An 18,758-nucleotide genomic window follows, 5' to 3' on the forward strand; every position below is an offset into this window, starting at 1 on the left:
CACCTTCAAAATTTATGTGTGACATCAACATTGGGTGTCCATGATACGTAGTGGAACACATTGGAGTGTTTACTACCAAATTGAAATTTTCTATATATGCACTCTCAAAGTCGGAATGCTTAATTGCTAGCTATGGCCAAATTTAAGTATACATTTATATATTTATACCCAAAAAAGGTCTCGAAGGGCAGAACGACTATCCAACTCCCCTACAAGGGAGCGGACACTGCTCTCAGAGGTGTCTACATATGCACTCTCAAAGAAATGATTCTTTATTCTTCTCATATTATTTTATAAAAATGATCTTTCTCAAGGAGCCAAAATTTAAATGCTTAGTGACATTGTACCAGTAGCACAATCTATAATAATTCCATTCTTGAAAGTATGCAAAACTGGATAAGTTAACAAGGGGAAATAATATAGGACTAGTATACAACAGTTCAAAATTTACACTTTTGAAGATCTATCAACATAAATAAACACAACAGGACTCTTCAAGCTGTTGTTTAGCTCATTGCATTATGAGCACAAGGGTTGTGATGTCCTATAAGGGCAGCATGCCCTGATAGAGATACAACATGTATATATATATATATACTACAATTATAAGGTTTCCATCACAAAACTATTGTTCATCACTCGCGTTTATGGAATTTAACCGCCTTAGTCTCTGGTCAAGCTCTGCCATGACCGCTGGTTCCTGCTTTTTCCTCTGTCTTGATATAGTAGTAGTAGTCATAAAACCAATTTGATCAAAAGCAACCTGAAATTTTTTTTTGTCAAGAATATGGTTCACTTTCAGGGTTGAAACGATGTGTATAAATGGTGGTCTTAAACCTCGTATTTGTATCAGAAAATTCATTAAATGTGTATAAATATACTTGAACTGTGAACACTAAACCAAATAACTAAGACTAGTTACTGGTTCGGTTGCAGGTTCAAAACCCATAAACTTCAAATTCTGGATCAGCTAATTATAACACTAAACTCCATTGGAAAAATCCATTACAATTCTGGCTTAATCGTTAAATAGGTATTTGAAGATATGAGAATAAACAGAAAAGGAGTCTAGCGAGAACATATTACCGTCAACAAGTCATCAGGATCAAAAAGTTGATGTGTGCATCTCTGGATTATATGAATTACATCCCCAACATGATGCACCGTCAGCAACTCTTCTTCGTTCATCTAGTCATTGGAATATTGTAGGATAAGTTTTAACATTTAGAATTTCAGTTCTAAGCAGATGAAAAACTCGGAGAGCCAATAAAAATGACGGATGAAGTTATCATACATGCCTAATATTAGGAAGAATTTACCTTAAAAATTGCCAATGCCACATGAAATAGAAGATTTGCACCTTCATTGAAAAGGACGTCCCAGACCCGCAAGGTTGTCTGTAATGAAGTAACCGATGGAAGAATCAGTAAACAATAGTACACTGGTGTTTTCATATGAGAACATATAGTGCACAGTCTATTTCATAGCAACTCAAACACACAGAGGATAAAGAGACAATTTGTTGACCTCAGAAGGCAAGCTTTTGGCGAAAAGGCAGAGAAACCATTCGGTGCAAACAAGAGAAACGTCGAACTCCAGTGCCTCCAAATGAGCGGCTATCCTGTATGTGTCCTCATCAGTATCAGAAAACAACAGAACTAGTAAAGAATCTATATTCACGCCAAGAGCAAACTTATGGAAGAGATTATAAGTACCTTGGACATTTTTTGGTTAATAGATCCTTGAACACTCTTTGTTCAACATGACATCCAGATAAGTTCTTATTATAACAGTCGGTGACTAACACATTCTCTAGAAGGACAGCAATCATCCAGAAAGCCTCTTCTTCGGTTTTCATCACCAGCAATAATAATGCTGCAACATAGTTTAATCCCTGAAAATAATCAACTGATTTAGACCAGATCGACATACCAACTACTCCCTCCGTCCCAAATGAAGTTTCTTACTTCCCTTTTTAATCTGTCTCAAAAAGCGTCTCTTTCTATATTTAATAAGTCTTCAAATTCCAACATTCTATGTGACAAGTTCAAGACCACAAGATTTGAAGGACTATGCACATTTAATTTAAGAACATAAGATTCAAAAGTCTTCCTTTATTTCTTAAATTCCATGCCCAATCGAACAAAGACACTATATTGGGACTGAGGGAGTATTGGTGAAACAAAGTGACCACTTTTTGATGTCGGTTTCCATATCACTTTCTCTAAGTCAATCACAACTGAAGCCAAATTTATGTGCAAAATGCTTCAAAATTGTTAGGAGTTGGATGCTGCATGCAGTTTGGTTTAGAACCTAAGGCAACTATGCTAAATATATTACTTTTTGAACATCTGTTCCTTGAGATGTTGAATAAATAAAACAAAACTAACATCACCTTTATCATCAACATGGTCAAAAAGCAGAAAAGAAATTGGAATGAATAGTTTAGACTTGCACAACCACACTTGGTTGATAAGACACATGAATTTGAGGAAGTGTTAATCACTCATCAACTGATTTCACTTCTATCGTAACCAACTCTAACTGATTTGTGATTGGATAATTGATTGTTGAAGCATACTCATATAATTGGTTAATGGTCTGACATGGCTTATTTTGCATACACCGTCGAGCATTTGTTATGTATCTCATATTTTATATGAAAGGCACTACTTATATATAATTTAACAATGAAAAGAACAATACTAATATCTAACTCTAACGCGAAATCTCTACATAATAACTAGGTCAAACAAAATGTGACAGGAGTAGTATTATCCTTTCATGTTTTTTACCTTTACCAGTTTCACAAAGTTTTTCAAGTCTTGAACAATTTCTTTTTTCTTAATCTTTGTACAAAAGGAGAACGATGATTTATGCAATAAAATGCTATCAAGAGGTCATCTTGTGATTCAACTTCAGAATAGAAAACGCATAATCAAAGAAGCGTTGGACCTTGAAGTTTGAGGGGATTGTAGCTCTTGAAGATCCCAACCAAACAAATAAAGCACAATTTGGAATAAAAATTGCTATCAAGAGGTCATCTTATGATTCAACTTCAAAAATCGAAAATGCATAAATCCAAGAGGAGTTGGACCTTGAAGTTTGACAGGATTGTAGCTTTGAAATCTAGATACCAACTGAGGAAATAAAGCATAATTTGGGTACATCAAAATTAGTAGTGAACCAGTGCAGCTATGTTGGATTCCAAAGCAAATACACTGCCAAAATAGTACAAATCGGGCAGTGGCTGACTGCAGCTATGCCAGCATTTGGACGTGGATGGGTGCAGCATGTCAGCAGAGTTGAACTAGTTTTCAGCCAAGTAATGCCCAGAGGCAGTTTCACATTTATACTCTTTCAAGAAGAGAAGTGTTTCCTTGATCGATTGAAACTCCATCAGAGTGTATTTGAAGGTTGTTTAAAGAAGGTTTTAGAGTTGAAATTTGAGAAGACAGACAACTAAGGATAGGCTTCACTAAAAAGAGACGAAAGAAGAAAACGGCCAAGACAACATTCTCTAGCCAAGTTCATCTTTCCTTTAATCTTTACTCTTCATATTGATGATAAATTCTAGTATTCTCTTGGTTTCATTTAACTACACTATGGAGTAGAATTCCGTTAAGGGTAGATGTACCTGGACTTTCTGACACTATATTCTTTTAAGTAGTCATTTTCATTAAGAGCATGTTTTATTGGATTTAATGCTAACTACTAGATTAAATTGTGAGTTTAACCCAAGGAGGTTCTAACAAAGACGTAGTGCTAAACAAGCACTACAACAGCAACATACCCCGTTAATCCCACAAGTGGGGTCTGGGGGGGTAGGATGTGCTCACACTATGCATTAAAATTCATCCTTGAGCACTAGTCAGTTATGACTAATGTATCACTGTCTACCACACACTGAACAAGAGAAACCAAGAGGTAGTTCAGGAGATTTGTGGTCTGTTTTGACTCTAAACCGAGAGGATTATGTAACTCAACTATAAATGATTCTAGAATTGTACAAGCCTAGGACTAACCGAAGGTAACTTCTCAAAGGTAGAAATACTCAAGTAGGTGATCTTAATCTTAAAATCATATTTACGTACATATTCCTGTAAGTTGGGCCTATTCAAGCGTACTGAAAGATTAACAGTTTAGAACCAAGGGAAGCTATACCGATGTTTATGCAAATGATGGTATGGCCTCCACCGTGAAGCATGGAAGCATGGAGAATATGTAAAGCTGATAGAATATCAAAATAATATCTTTTGCTCTACTAAGAAAAAACATATCTACCTGGCAGTAGCCAACATCAGAATCACGGAAAGAATAGGCAACAAGGACCCGCCTAAGGGCAGCATGACCCTCAGCAGTGTCCAACCAGGGGTGACCAGGAAAGGTTCGTGGAAGGTCCTGCAAGTAAAAAAATATTCCGATAATAACAAAGGTGGCGATACCAAAGCATAAGATGTAACATATCTCAAAATTTTCAGCATTTACTACAAGCTTGGTAACAAGTTACATGAACTAATCCTGTCCGTCAGCTAACTGAGCTTTAATCGTTGTATATGTGCACTGTGCAGAACATGTGATTCTCGCTCTAAATTAAAAAAAAAACATAACTTCCTAGAACTTATTCACAGACAAGGAAACATCAGTTTAAAGACCCTAAAAGAGCATGGTGAGTAAATTTCACTCTTCAAATATCATGGCAGCATAAATACAACCCTACACTGGGTGTTCTTGTTGTGTATATACAAACCTGTGCAGAATGTCATGCAGTTAACCAACCACAATGAGAAAAAGAAACTCTAGTGCTGTTGTTACGAGTGTAAATAGTCGTTAATGCAATTAATCTGTCAGGACACACAAAAGAGCTAGAGTTAATGGTTAAAAAAAACACCTAAAGTATCTCAATTAGTAGAGTTTCCTACCTTAACTATTTATCAAAACACACCTCAACTATCAATTGTTCTCTTTTCCTATGTAAAATATCATCATCATTCAGGTAGGGAAAAGGAAAAATTGATAACTAAGGTATGTTTTGATAGATAGTTCAGGTATGAAACTCGAAAAGCCAGGATACTTTAAGTGTGTGTTTAACCCTTCACTCCAAGAACTAACATATTAAAAAACACAAAAAAACATGCTAAGTAACAAAACCAAATCTTTCAAATAAACATCAAGTCTCAGCATAATGCAAAATCTAACCAAGCCATAAGAAAACTGACATCGTGCTCAGTAACAAAACCAAAATCTATCATTTGAGTCTCACAAGGGAACAATGTAATATTTGAACCAAGAAACTCACATGATCAATCTGCTTGGTTGCAGGTGTGACCTTATCCTGTACAGCCTTTGTCAAATCCTCATAATAACTATCCGGGGCAGTCGATTTCTTCTTAGCAGCTCCTGATAGTGAAAACCACACCTTAGGCCTCAAAACAGGTGGAATTCCTTTTCTAATGAGCTTCTTGAGAGTAATTGCATTCACCAAAGCAGAGAATTTGAGGGATGTTTTAAGGGTTGAGGAAACATGAGTTTGCAAATACCAATTAGCACCTTTGCTAGCTTCTAATGACCACCAAACTTTCCCTTGTTCCCTAACTTTCTCCCTAACCTCATTCAACACATTAACATCATCAACATTCCCTTCAACAGTAAATCCATACAGATCTTGAAATTTCACAGTAATCTTTGCCCTTCTGGCATGTATACTTGGCCTCAAAATTGGAACTTGAGATTGATATTCAATCTCCATGTCTCTCTTGCTATGGGTTCCATACATTTTTTTGGATTTTACACAAAACAAGCTCTCAACTTTAACATAAAAGTATAAAAATTGAATCTTTTTACATATAGGTATCCAAGAATTCAAAGAAAGGTCAAATTTTTAGCATTAAATTGCAAAAATTGAGCTTTTTTACACATGGGGTATCCAATAATTCAAAGAAAGGCCAAATTTTTACCATTAAATAGCAAAAATTGAGCTTTTTTAACAAATGGGCATCCAAAAATTCAAAAGAAAGGTCATTTTTTTGGCAAAAAATTGCAGAAATAAACTAATAAAATGTGGATTAACATAAAGATATATCACACAACCCTCAAAAAGAATATAGAAACAATAAAATTAACCTCTTGACAAGGTGAAAAGGAACATGAGGGACACAGACAAAATGAAAAGGGAAAAAAGCAAATAGTAAAATGGGGAAAAGAAGATAAATATGGGGATATGAAGAGGAAAGTTGGATGATTGGAGAGGGAGGATTCAAATGCAAGGAAAAATACCCCCTCTTAAGACATTTAGTGGAATGGTTCTAAGTGTTAATAAAAAAAACAACTTAGGCTTTGTGGCGTAATTGTGAGACTGTTTTATCTTAATAAGAGGTTAGGTTTAAATCTCTAATGTGAAGAAAATTGTATTGGAGTTCACCCTTGAATAAGCTCGAGAGATGAGATTCAAATTTAGTCGGAGCTTTTAATACAAGAAAAAAAAAGTTATTTTAAATTTTACAAAATTTATTTATATTATTAAAGAAGGAGAAGAATACATGTTATGGTCTTTAAATAGAGGAGCAATTTTATTTTTAGTACTCCCTCCGTTCGACAATAGTTATCAAAATATACCCCTCGAAGGCATTTGGTTGAATGGTCCAAGTATTAATAATTAAAAAAAAATATGGATTGAGGTGAACTGATAAGATTGTTTCATTTTAATAAGAGGTCGAGTTCAAGCCTATATATTGAGTAAATTTTGTTGGAAGTGTCACCTTGTATACGAGCCCAAACACCCCGTAAAAAAATTTTAAAAAATAGTTATTTCAAATTTAAAAAAAACTTATTTATATTATTATTTAAAAAGGAAATTTATTTTTAAATTTTTTTGTCTTATAATAGAGGATTGAATTTTATTTAAGTATTTTGTTAAAATTTTAAATAAAATTCCCTTAATTGTCTGAACATTTTGTGATTGTTGTATTGAAGTATCATTATATATGTATGATGTTTAATCTTATTGTATTGTTATAAATAAAATTATGCCCAAAAAATTAGTTTAATAACTTTGAATTTGTCCCCATTTAATTATTCATTTGTCAATGAGCTACTAAAAATCATTAGTCAATGTCATATTTCAACGTAAAGAAGATTTATTTATATTTTTTTAAATAAAGATTTTGTTTACTTGGTCCTTTCCTTGACAGATTATACCAAATGTCATCACAAAAATAAAATACAATAAAACGTAATATCTAATTTGAATGTAGTTTGAATAGGATTACCGCCTAAACACTTGTATCAATTTTGGATTAGTTTGAACTTAAAAATATGCTATTTTTTTCGTGGGACAAATTAAATACATTGTCAACATTTTAAAGAACGTCCATAAAAAATATTGGTCTTTCGTTTTAGGAATTTCGAATCACAAAAGTTTCATGGACTATAGCGCACGAAAATCGATAAAATATGTGTTTACCTTCTTTGGGCTCGTTTGAACTTGAAAATGTGCTTGTTTTCCCCGCGAGACGAACTGGATACATTGCCAGCGTCACAACGGACGTCCATGAAAAATTTTGGCCATTTTGTATCAGAAATTCCGGATCACAAAAATCCATGGACTATAGCACATGAAAATCGGCAAAACCTTCGTTTGCTTGCTTTAGGAGTCGTTTGAACCTTAAAATGTGCTCGTTTTACCGTGGGATGAACTGGATACATTGTCAACGTCTTAATTGACGTCCATGAAAAATTTTGGTCATCTCATTTTACCAATTTTCGTGTGCTATAGTCCATGATCTTTTTTGGTGATCAATAACTCTGTCGTCTTTTTTGCCCCAATGTTTTGAGTACATTTGTTAAGACCTTAGCTATGGAGTAGTTGGCGCTGACAGCCAAAACAACCCATTTTGAAGGTCATACGAGCCCCGAAGCAGGTAAAATTCTATCCTATCAATTTTCGTGTGCTATAGTCCATGAATATTTGGTGATCCAAAATTTCGATGACTTTTTAGCCCAAATTTTTTGTGGACATCCGTTAAGACGTTAGTTATGGAGCCAGTTGGCCCCCGATGGCCAAAACGACCCATTTTCAAGGTCAAACGAGCCTCAAAGTAGGTATTTCCTATTTTATCGATTTTTGTGTATAGTCCATGGTTTTTTGGTAATCTAGAAATTCGATGTTTTTTTTGCCCAAAATTTCATGGGCGTTCGTTAAGACATTATCTATAGAGTCAATTGGCCATGACGACCAAAATGAATTATTTTGAAGTTCAAATGAGCCCCGGAGCAGGTAAACTCTTATTTTACCGATTTTCGTGTGTTATAGTCCACGATTCTTTTGGATGATCCAGAATTTCGACGTCTTTTTTTAATAGATTTTTTGTGCATGTCCGTTAAGACGTTAGTTGTGGAGCCAGTTAGCCTTGATGGCCAAAATGACTCATTTGAAGGTCAAACGAGTATCGAAGTAGGTAAATTCCCATTCTACCGATTTTCGTATGCTGAATTTTTGGTGATTTGAAATTCTGACGTCTTTTTTGGCGAAATTTTTTGTAGACGTCCGTTAAGACGTTAGCTATGAAACCAGTTGGCCCTAACTGCCAACATGGACCATATTTTAGGTCAAACGAGCCCCAAAGCAGTTATACTCCATTTTGCCGATTTTCGTGTACTATAATCCATGAATTTTTTGTGATCCTGAATTCCACATCTTGTTTACCCAAATTTTCATGGACGTCTATTAAGATGTTATCTATGGATCCAGCTGATCCTAACGACCAAAACGGACCATTTTGAAAATCAAACAAACCCCGAAGCAGGTAAACCCTTCATTTTCGTGTGCTATAATCCACAATATTTTTAGGTGATCCAGAATTCCAACGTCTTTGGGCAAAAATGTTGTAAAACCTTATAAAGTTATAGCAAGCACTCCCACTCACTCTACAAAATGCGAAACTCGTGTAACAAGGGCATGTTTTCAAACTTTTAGTGGTAGGCCAATACATTCATTGTCAAAATCACAATATTATTTTCCAAACGTCTTGATAATAAGTTCAAATTTTGTCATCAAGTACTAAGAAAATATATTTAAAATAGGTAAAAAAAAAAAAATGGTCCCAAAAATGAGCCAAACATTGTGGAAAAATGAAAGTCCGAAAATAATAATAATTTAAATAGATAAAAGGTCTAGCAACCTGCCAAAAATATACTTCTCCATATTTATACGAGATAGTTGAGATTTCTTCACCTTTAATCAAAGCTTTGAATATGGAGAAAAATGTCGTTATCCTTTTAACGAGTCTTATGCAGTATCGAATAACATTTTATTTTTTTAAAAAAGAAGCTTTAATGGGCCTTGTACGTTTTCTAGTAGTTAAGTTACTAGGCCCATTTGATTAATCTGAACTATCTAGTTCTGGGCTCCAAATTACAGGCCCAAATAGAGGATTCAACTTAAATTTAACTTTAATTTATTTTCTTTTATTTATTTATCCTTAATGATAAGCTCTTATAACCATAATTCCTAATGTTATAACATGTTTAAGATGAAAATTTCAAAAAAAAAATTATACTCATCTGAATGTTATGACATATTTAAAAATCATAATTTTTAAAGTCTTCAATTTTTTTTCTAACATTTCATGCTGAGACAAACAAGTATTCAATTAAATTGAAACAGTAAAAATAACATAATGGTCCATCAATGGTCTTATCCGTAGATTCTTGACATATACTCTCTTCTTACACTAGCGGCGAAGCCACCTTTGATCAACCGATTTTAGCTAAAGAATTACACTGTATAGAGAATTTCAAGCATATTGTAAAGTAGGAAAACAAAATTTAAGGAAAAACTAATTAGAAAAACAGAAACACATCTCATTTTTGGGTATTAAAATATGTGTAAGATACAAACTTTAGTCCTCTTTACCACACATGTAGTAGGGACGCACACTTTGTAATAAAAATATATAAATTCCACTATACTTCAAAAAAAAATACAAATAATGTATGTCAATAACAAATAATTTTTCTTCCAATTTTTTTAATTTTTAATCTAAGCAATTGCAATTGGATCACTTTCCATAGCTTTCATGGCTTCAAATCTTGGCTCTTTGGCTTGAAATTTGAGATTAGCATATAATTTCATGTAATCATCAAACATAAATTTAGGGTAAACTTGTTTGTTATGTTCCTCTGCCTCTTTATCAACTAGAGCTGGTGCTGGATAGATCAATGCATCATTTCCTGGATTGTAGAAGGATGCTAATGACATCCGAGTCCCGTCTTTTTGTGCGATCACTCTATGCATCACACTCTTGTACTTCCCGTTCGTGATTACCTGTTTAAAGGATTGAGCTTATATACATCAATAGTATAAAGAGTTATGGTTTATACTATCATACTATCAGTATAATGTTAACATGTTATATCAGGTTGCTTAGTCGCTAGTACGACTTATTATGGACAATTATATGTATCTGCTTGTTTAACCTTTGCGGACCACTTCACAATAAGAGACTATCCATAAGAAAGTATGTCATGATGCTCAAGGTATGAAAATGTGGACATATTTCAATTTATAGTCCACATGATATGATCCAACACATTAGGGCTCAACCAACAAAAAGTCATGTTATTCTGACTCAAACCTTCTTTGTTCTAAGTATATTATCAGTATATAAAAGTTAAACTTCAGATGAAGTAAACGTCAAATAAGACATTTTAAAGATTTTTTACCTCGAGTTGGTCACCTAGGTTAACCACGATGGAGTGGCGCATGGGAGGAACATCGATCCATCGACCGTCTTTGAGGAGTTGTAGGCCACTCACCTTGTCATCTTGGAAGAGAAGTATTATGCCACCAGCATCAGTATGTGCACGCAACCCCTTTATTAGATCAGGTTTTGGACATGGTGGATAGTTACTTACTTTAGTCCCAAAATTTGGACCTTTTGAGCCATAAAATGTATTTTTCAAGTAACTTTTTTCTAGTCCAAGGTTTTCACAAAGCAAATCCAAGAGTTCTTCTGCTAACTTCTCTAATCTTTTAGCAAAATCCCTCATAACTTCCCTACATCATATAAAACAATATCAGCGATCGAGCCAGAATTTTACTATGGGAAATTTCAAATGAACACTTTACACCTTATGACACTCTATCTCTGTCTCCAAACTATGTATTATACAAAAAATAGGAATTAACTATGATTTTTATCATTTTGTCTCTAAATAGACCGTTGCTGATAAGATCTTTTAATAATTCATCGCTAAATAGGATTAACGATGAATTTTTATTTATAATTCTAATTTTCTTTGAAGTGATCTTACTATAGTTCTTAGTTTATTATGATAGTTCTATTAGTGGTCAAGTCTCAGTCCAAAGTACATGTGGAACCCCCAACCACAAACATCAAAAGAAGACAAATTAAATATACATAATAAAATAAGGGTTAGAAGGTGGAAAACATATTTAGTTATATATAGACTTATAGTTTTAAAAAAAAAAAATCATTGTTGTCCTACTAAAATAACTCATAATTTGGGATCTTGGTCAATCAAGGCTGGCAAAGTTTGGACACTTATCACTTATAAATCATGTTACTTTTATAATAAAATATAATCGTATTAATTTGTCTTTTATCAATCTAGATAATGATACAGACATAAATTTTAATACGAGGTTTAGAAAAATATTAACTTGAGATTTAAACCTATATATTACTAGTATGTTATAAAAAAAATTTCAAGATTTTATAATACATACGCGAAAGTTTGTTTTTATAATTTTCTGGCGAAGGTTATTCAATTGAGTTCCCTTTTCTTATACGTGGCTCCACCATCGATCAAAACTTAGACAGATGAAAAAAAATCACGTAACGTGAGATTGCGAAGTTTACCTATATACATCATCAAGATCAGGTAGTTGAGAGATATTAGAAGAAGGGAGATGCCTCAAGAAAAAAGTACTTTCCCAATCCATATCAGTAACCTCAACTTCAACACCTTCAAGTCCTTTCTTAGCAACCAATTCTTTAAATCTTTGTTCCATACACTTCTTGTAATGTCCCTTTGTTAATTTCTCCACAGTGTCCATCACTTCATGTGGAATTCCATGGTTCACCAACTATACATTTAAAAAAAAATGTATATATTATTTTCAAGATTACATTAAAAAAAAAACCTTAGTATATTTTTATGGAATAAGACCAGGGGTCGAATCAGAATCTGAAATTATAATATTAGGTTTTAAGTTAATAATATATGTATTTAAAAGATGTTTTTAAGACAAATACAAAATTTGAATCGGAGGTGGACACTCTAGCTCCACTCACCAAGGCCATAAAGGCACATTTTTTTTAAAAAAAAAAAAGACATAAGAAAATTTATTTGAATGGATCGTAATTCAATATTAAAAATATATCGATATTGAGTGAATACTTTTATTTATAAATATTGTACCTCAAAGAAGCCCCAATTTTCACAAGCATCATTAATCTTTTCCATTGTGGCTACTCTCTCAGCACCATTGAGTTTTTCCAAGTTGATAATTGGGAAATTCTCCATTTTTAATTTCTTGAAGAAATAGAAGAAAATGTTTTTTTTTTCTTTTTTAGAGTAAATAGTGTGTGGAATAAAAAGATGGAAGATATTGAAAGTGAGTTTTCTTTTTTTGGTGTGTGTGTAAAAGATTGAGGCTTTGTTTGGGTATTTATAGGGAAATAAATCATATATAGCTAGTAGGGAATATATAATAATTGAATAGTGGTATTCCACACTAGGTTGTGGCCAATGGATTAACTAATAAAAGTTAAATTTCAGTAGAAATATAATAATTTTGGGTTCTCAATATGTAATCACTTTATAGGGGATTACTTTATATTTATTATAAATTTTTTTTTGGGTAAATTTATGTTTAGTTTAACTTTAATATAGATAACGAAAATTACATAATTATTTTTTTAAGTTCTTGTTTCATCTGCTTAAGCTTAAAGAGGAAGCTAGATACATGTGGTTCAATTGAATTATGTTCGTCGAAAAATTATATTTTTAAGATGAAAATGTATCCGAATACGATATTGAGGTTTTTTACCGAAACGCGATTGGTTTCTAAGATCACTTCCGGTCCTAGGCTTTTTATTAGTTAGTCCTGGTAAAGCCCCCAGGCGTCGTATTTTTTTGAAACGAGGTCCTCGGTAACGCGGTGAGGACCGTTATCCGTTGTTACTGGACCTGCTTGATTCGTTGTAGACTGCTTTCAAACACCACTGAACTAAGAAAGAGTCTCGTATCGACCAAGTATTTACTTAGAATAGATCTGTTTTGATAGATCCGTTTTGGCTTTCCTATTCCATAGATCTTCCCTGAAGAACGGAATGGATTGATCTGACCCACAATCATACCTTTTGCTCAATCCTTCTAACTAAGGGAAATATCTTAGTTTATTAAATTATTTAGTTTTTAAAATACGTTCGATGAGCTTTTTAAGATAAATATAAAATTTAAATTAGGCCATCGAATTCTGCCAAACACTTTATTTTTGCTCTTATTTAAATGCTAAATCGATAAAATTATTCAATATTTATACCGATCGAAAGTGACATATACCTAGTAATCTTCCAATAGCCTTCTGATCTACCCCATTAGAGTTGGGACAATTAGAATTTGGACCCATTTTCTAGTGGTTAAATTTTGATCAATTTGACTAAATTTTTTTGTTTAATTTTTTTTTTTCATGTGTCATTATAAAATGTTTGGTTCAATTTGACAAAAGGATACTATTTAGAAGTTAACACACAATTCACATTTTTAGGGCTGCACATTTGCTCCATGGAAGTTTCTTTAATATAGTCAAAAAACCCTGTAACGATAACGTTTGTTTGAATATTATTTAACTATTATTAATAAAAATATTGTTATTTTAAAAAAAATATGAAATAGAATGATAAACAAAATTGATTTCAAAACAAAAAAGTTGATTGTTAGTGGAATTTTATAGTGAACGGTTGATATAGAATTAGTATTTTTACTTTTTGATCGAAAAAAACATTAATTTTGTGCGTGTTTCAAATTTTTAAAAAGTCAATTTAATTAAGATCTTGTCCGTTCGGCCCGAATTACTTTTGTTAGGCAATACATTAAATATAAGTTGGCAACATGATTTTTTTGTTAGACATAAGAACCACGAGTTTTTTAATTATTTCATTTAATCCAATTAAATTCTAAGTAACTATTCTTGACTAAATATTTGAATTTTGAACATATCATAGTTTTATTTTTTATTTTTGCTTTGTCATACACTTTTTCATCAACCTAACCTAACTTTTGTATAATAATTGTAGAAATTTATCTTAACTAATTCCCTTTTTTTTCTTAATTACAAAGCATATATCCAGAATATGCAATCTTTGACCAAGAACTTATATCGATGTAGATCGAAGAAAAACTTATATGGCTTCAAACAAGTGTGAAAAGTCATTTATATTTTATTAGTCAATAAGTATGTTAGTTGCGATGATTAAAAAAATAATATTAACGAGTAAAAATATATCAAGTGATTGATATGTACACAGTCTTGATTATATCTTTTGAAGGTAAATAAGTTGTTATTGATAGATCATAGTAAATCATTAATAAAATCAAGTATGAGAAAGAAAAATATAATAGTAAATAGAAAAATATAATAGTAAATCAGTCATGCTGGATATAATGAAGAGAAGAAAATAGTATGTAGCAATAAAATACATAAGATACATAAGTGGAAGTAAACGTATGCGAGTAATTAGTAACAAGGGAGATTAGACAATACTCGATTACGTATTAATCTAGAACGACATTAGTACCACAATATGGTTAATATTAAAATGTGTGTAACTATTTAATAGATCTAAGATCCAAACAAAAATTACTGGTTTCACGTTAACTAGTAAACAAACTTTTAGATCTGTCATTTCCCTCCATCACCGAAACCTTTTATTTTCAAGTATGAATTTATCCAATTTAATCAACTATTAACGAGTAATTTTAGTGTAAACAGATTCGATCAGGAGATAAAAAAATAAAATTCTGAATTCACTACATATCTAAAACTTTTGTTTATTACTTTTTTTTTGACATTTCTTATTTTGCACAAATCATTTTGATTCTCGGAAAGAAACAATTCTAAAAGGTTCAATCAGCACAAATAAATTTTATAATTTATAAATTTATCGAAATTAAATTTATAAAAACAAATAAATTCTTGCAACATTACTTTTATGAATTATATGATTATAGAATAATTATGAAAATATTTTATGTATGACAAACTTATTTATCCAGTAAAAAAAATAATTTCTTTTGTCTATTTCTCAATTTCATTGCACATGAAATTATTGAAAAGGCCACACAAGACCACATGCTTCTTGATAGGAAAAAAAAAGTCAGAAAATATTATCTAGAAAAGAAAATTATTAATGCAAAAAAGCTCTAATACATTATTAACGGTGCAAATCTGACTTTAATCAAATTTTAATATAAATATTTAATATCGAATGTAAAATTTTAAAAAATATATTATTTGCTTATGAACATTTTGGAATTATTTAAACACTTTTTGGTGTTGTTGCTTTTTTTTTTTTAAAAAAAAAGAAATTGTTTGCTCTTTCTCCCACTACTTTAAATCCATTGAAGTGTAAAAGGAAGAACAAAGAAAAAATATATATTTACAATGATTTAAAAAAAAAAGATTATATATTAATATGGAATATTCTCAAACTTTATTACAAATTATAATTTAACCAGTGATAACTAAAAATATGATTGAATAATTGAGTTTTTTTTTAATTGAAAATATCGAATAATATCTGAAAGTAAAAAATATTTTAATAAAAACTTATTTTACTTCTTGTAATATAATTTATATATTTTGGAGGAAGAATTTAAATCTAAAATAATGAGATTTATATAAATTATATAAAAAGAATTTATATATACCCAAACTACACATTAAAAGACAAAGAGCTGAGTCATTACCTAATACCAACTCCTATTTTTATCAAATTAATATTATTTCCACAAACATTATTCTAATTAAATTATTTCCTTTTTTGTCTCACTTTTATTTTAATTCCATTTGACCGACCATTAAATAAAATTATATATAAATATGGTCGATGAGCACTAAAAAGTAGTCTTCTAAAAGAATCTAATTAATATTTGTATTTAATTATAAGTAATTATTGTATTTAATTATAAGTAATTAAACAAGTTGTCACAATTCAATAATATGTTAAAATCTAGAAGTTTCAAAAGAGTCACTAGATTGATTGTCATGTGCCTTTTGTTTCCTCATCTTGTAACAAAGTTATTTTTTTAATCATTTTATCGTAATTTACTGATTCGATTAATTTAAAATATATATCGTTTTATTATGAAATTTTCAAAAATAAAATTTAATGGTTATTTCAAATAACTACTTCTTTATAATTAGATTGTTCCAATTATTTTACACTCAAACTTGAATTTTATAGAATTTAATGTTTTTTAAAAATATATAATTTTAAGAATTTTTAATCAAGTTTTCATTCATTGTACCAAAAACCCAAAACTTTTCAGAAAAATATTTTTTTATTGTCAAAAGTAACAAACACATGACCACTAATTTTTCATAATTGCATATTCCCCATGCAAATTATTATAATCTCTAACATAATTTTTTTTTCAATAAAAGAAAAATCACATATATGTAATGCACAAAAGACATTGGGTGCATGTGTTTTTTTAATTTAAAACATTCTTAATCTTTATCTTTATTAATTATTCCAAAAAAAAAAATTAAAAATGATAAGGTGTGTACTATTACAATTATCAACTTTGATTTTTAAGTCTCCACTTGTTTTTTTTCATGTTCCATGCATGTGCATTATGTGGTTTTTACAAAAAAAATTATTATAAAAATATCAAAATGTATTATATGCCTTGTATTGAAATAAATTGAAATTTTATTTGTATTTGAATGTTTATATCAAACATATTACTTAATTATAAATTCATTAGTATAGATAATCTTCTTAGACTATAAATTCGTTTGTATCAATTACTTTCTAATTTTCAATTTTGTGTTTTTGAAACAAAAACATTGAATTTAGTGCAATTTTTGGAAATTAAAATTTGGCATAATTATAAATTAAACAAAAAGATCAATTCCATTAATAGAAATTTTCATTTAATTTCTTTAATTAAGCAATCTAAGAAAATATCTTTTGATTTTTCTATGCTAGGTCAATGGGTTGATTAAAAGATTTGAATATTTTTTTATAAGAAAATAAGTTCAGAAAATGATTGAAGAATTTTCTAATCACATAATTAATCTCATTTCACTATACTTACTCATTTATTTTATTGAGATGCGAATCGATCGAATGTATTGGATAAATTTTTCTAGTATAATTAATTAGGTAATTTTTTTCATTTATTATAATTTAAGAAACGTAATTATCTGACACTTATTATTAATAAAAAATAATATTTTATATATAATTAATCGAGATATGATTAAACTGTCTAGATTATTGTGATTATAATTTTTTTTTCTCTAAAATCTATACCATTCACTCGTGGCAAAGACATGCAACACATTTGACTAAAAACAAGAAAATTAATGTCGATGCTTATTTGCCAAATTTTTTACAATTAAAAAGGAAGTGTGAATATGACATCAACCTAATTTCAAAGGATAAGATAGAGGAAATAAATAATCCTCTTTATATCTTATTTTCAAAAGAAAAATGCATAAGTACATCCTTAATCTATATTCGAAATCTAAGAAATACACTTGTATTGTATTAAAGTTTTATTACTCCTCTAAATTTATTTTATAAGTAATTTTCTATCTTTTTTCGGCCTACGTGACAGTATCTTGAAAAAGAGTCAACCAGCATTAGATTCACAAGAAAATAATTAATAACATAAGTTCAGGAAAGTATAGGACCTTATTATAATATAAGTGTGTCACTGAGATTTCAAACATATAGTTTGAGGTGGTACTTGTGTATTATTCCTATTTTAAATAAGTTCTTATTTGAAGTTTTTGGAACACAAATTATTGACCAATCAACTCTTTTAGGTAGGTCAATACTGTTAGACCATTAAATATATGAAAAAATGATTTGATATATTTTCAATTTTGTCATTTAGAGCTCATATATATAACCCTTTAATTATGACTGTGACTCATATATACCTCTTTTTTCGACGAAAGCGAAAAAATTATTTTTTTAAATATATATATATATATATATATATATATATATATATATATGATCCTTCTCACATGTATTTTTAAAAACTTTTTTATTTTAACAACTAATTTGAATTTAATATTTTAATAGTTAAATGTATTTATGTTTAACTATTTCTCTTGTAAAATTTATTATAAATGTCCAAAGTTTTTTTTTACAAATACGAAAACTAATGACATATAGCTGGAAAAAAATAGTTTTAGATTCTAATATAGCAACACAAAAATTAATTAATTTTGTTTTACACTAAAGAATTAAGAAAAAATAAAATAAGAATAAGTAAACTCAAATAATGATAATTAAAGAAGTTGAGGAATATAGTAGACCTTTTTCTCTTAAATATAAGTAATATTGCTCCTTTAAATTAATAGAAAATAAATACTAATAAAAAATACATCAACAAAAGTTCTTTCAGATTAAATTCTAAAAATCCAACATAAAAAAATTGTAATATGAAAAAAAAAAATAATTAACGTTACACCTTGAAAATTTGAA

The 18,758-nt window shown here is 30.2% G+C and overlaps 2 protein-coding genes across 2 annotated transcripts; both read right to left on the reverse strand.

The window, feature by feature from the left end:
• Positions 1 to 397: 397 nt before the first annotated feature.
• On the reverse strand, positions 398 to 6,307 carry LOC101250774 (uncharacterized). Its single transcript, XM_004251477.5, has 7 exons — positions 5,300 to 6,307; positions 4,285 to 4,401; positions 1,716 to 1,894; positions 1,528 to 1,621; positions 1,320 to 1,397; positions 1,087 to 1,188; positions 398 to 763 (listed from the first exon to the last, which is right to left on the reverse strand). The coding sequence occupies exons 1-7, from the start codon at positions 5,774 to 5,776 to the stop codon at positions 626 to 628; spliced, it is 1,185 nt and encodes a 394-aa protein (XP_004251525.1). The 5' UTR covers positions 5,777 to 6,307; the 3' UTR covers positions 398 to 625.
• Positions 6,308 to 9,842: 3,535 nt separating this feature from the next.
• On the reverse strand, positions 9,843 to 12,664 carry ACO2 (1-aminocyclopropane-1-carboxylate oxidase). The gene is made up of 4 exons (NM_001329913.1): positions 12,445 to 12,664; positions 11,883 to 12,109; positions 10,723 to 11,056; positions 9,843 to 10,324 (listed from the first exon to the last, which is right to left on the reverse strand). The coding sequence occupies exons 1-4, from the start codon at positions 12,547 to 12,549 to the stop codon at positions 10,040 to 10,042; spliced, it is 951 nt and encodes a 316-aa protein (NP_001316842.1). The 5' UTR covers positions 12,550 to 12,664; the 3' UTR covers positions 9,843 to 10,039.
• Between the last annotated feature and the right edge of the window lie 6,094 nt (positions 12,665 to 18,758).

This window comes from Solanum lycopersicum, chromosome 12, assembly GCF_036512215.1.
Source record: "Solanum lycopersicum chromosome 12, SLM_r2.1".
Classification (NCBI taxonomy): Eukaryota; Viridiplantae; Streptophyta; class Magnoliopsida; order Solanales; family Solanaceae; genus Solanum; species Solanum lycopersicum.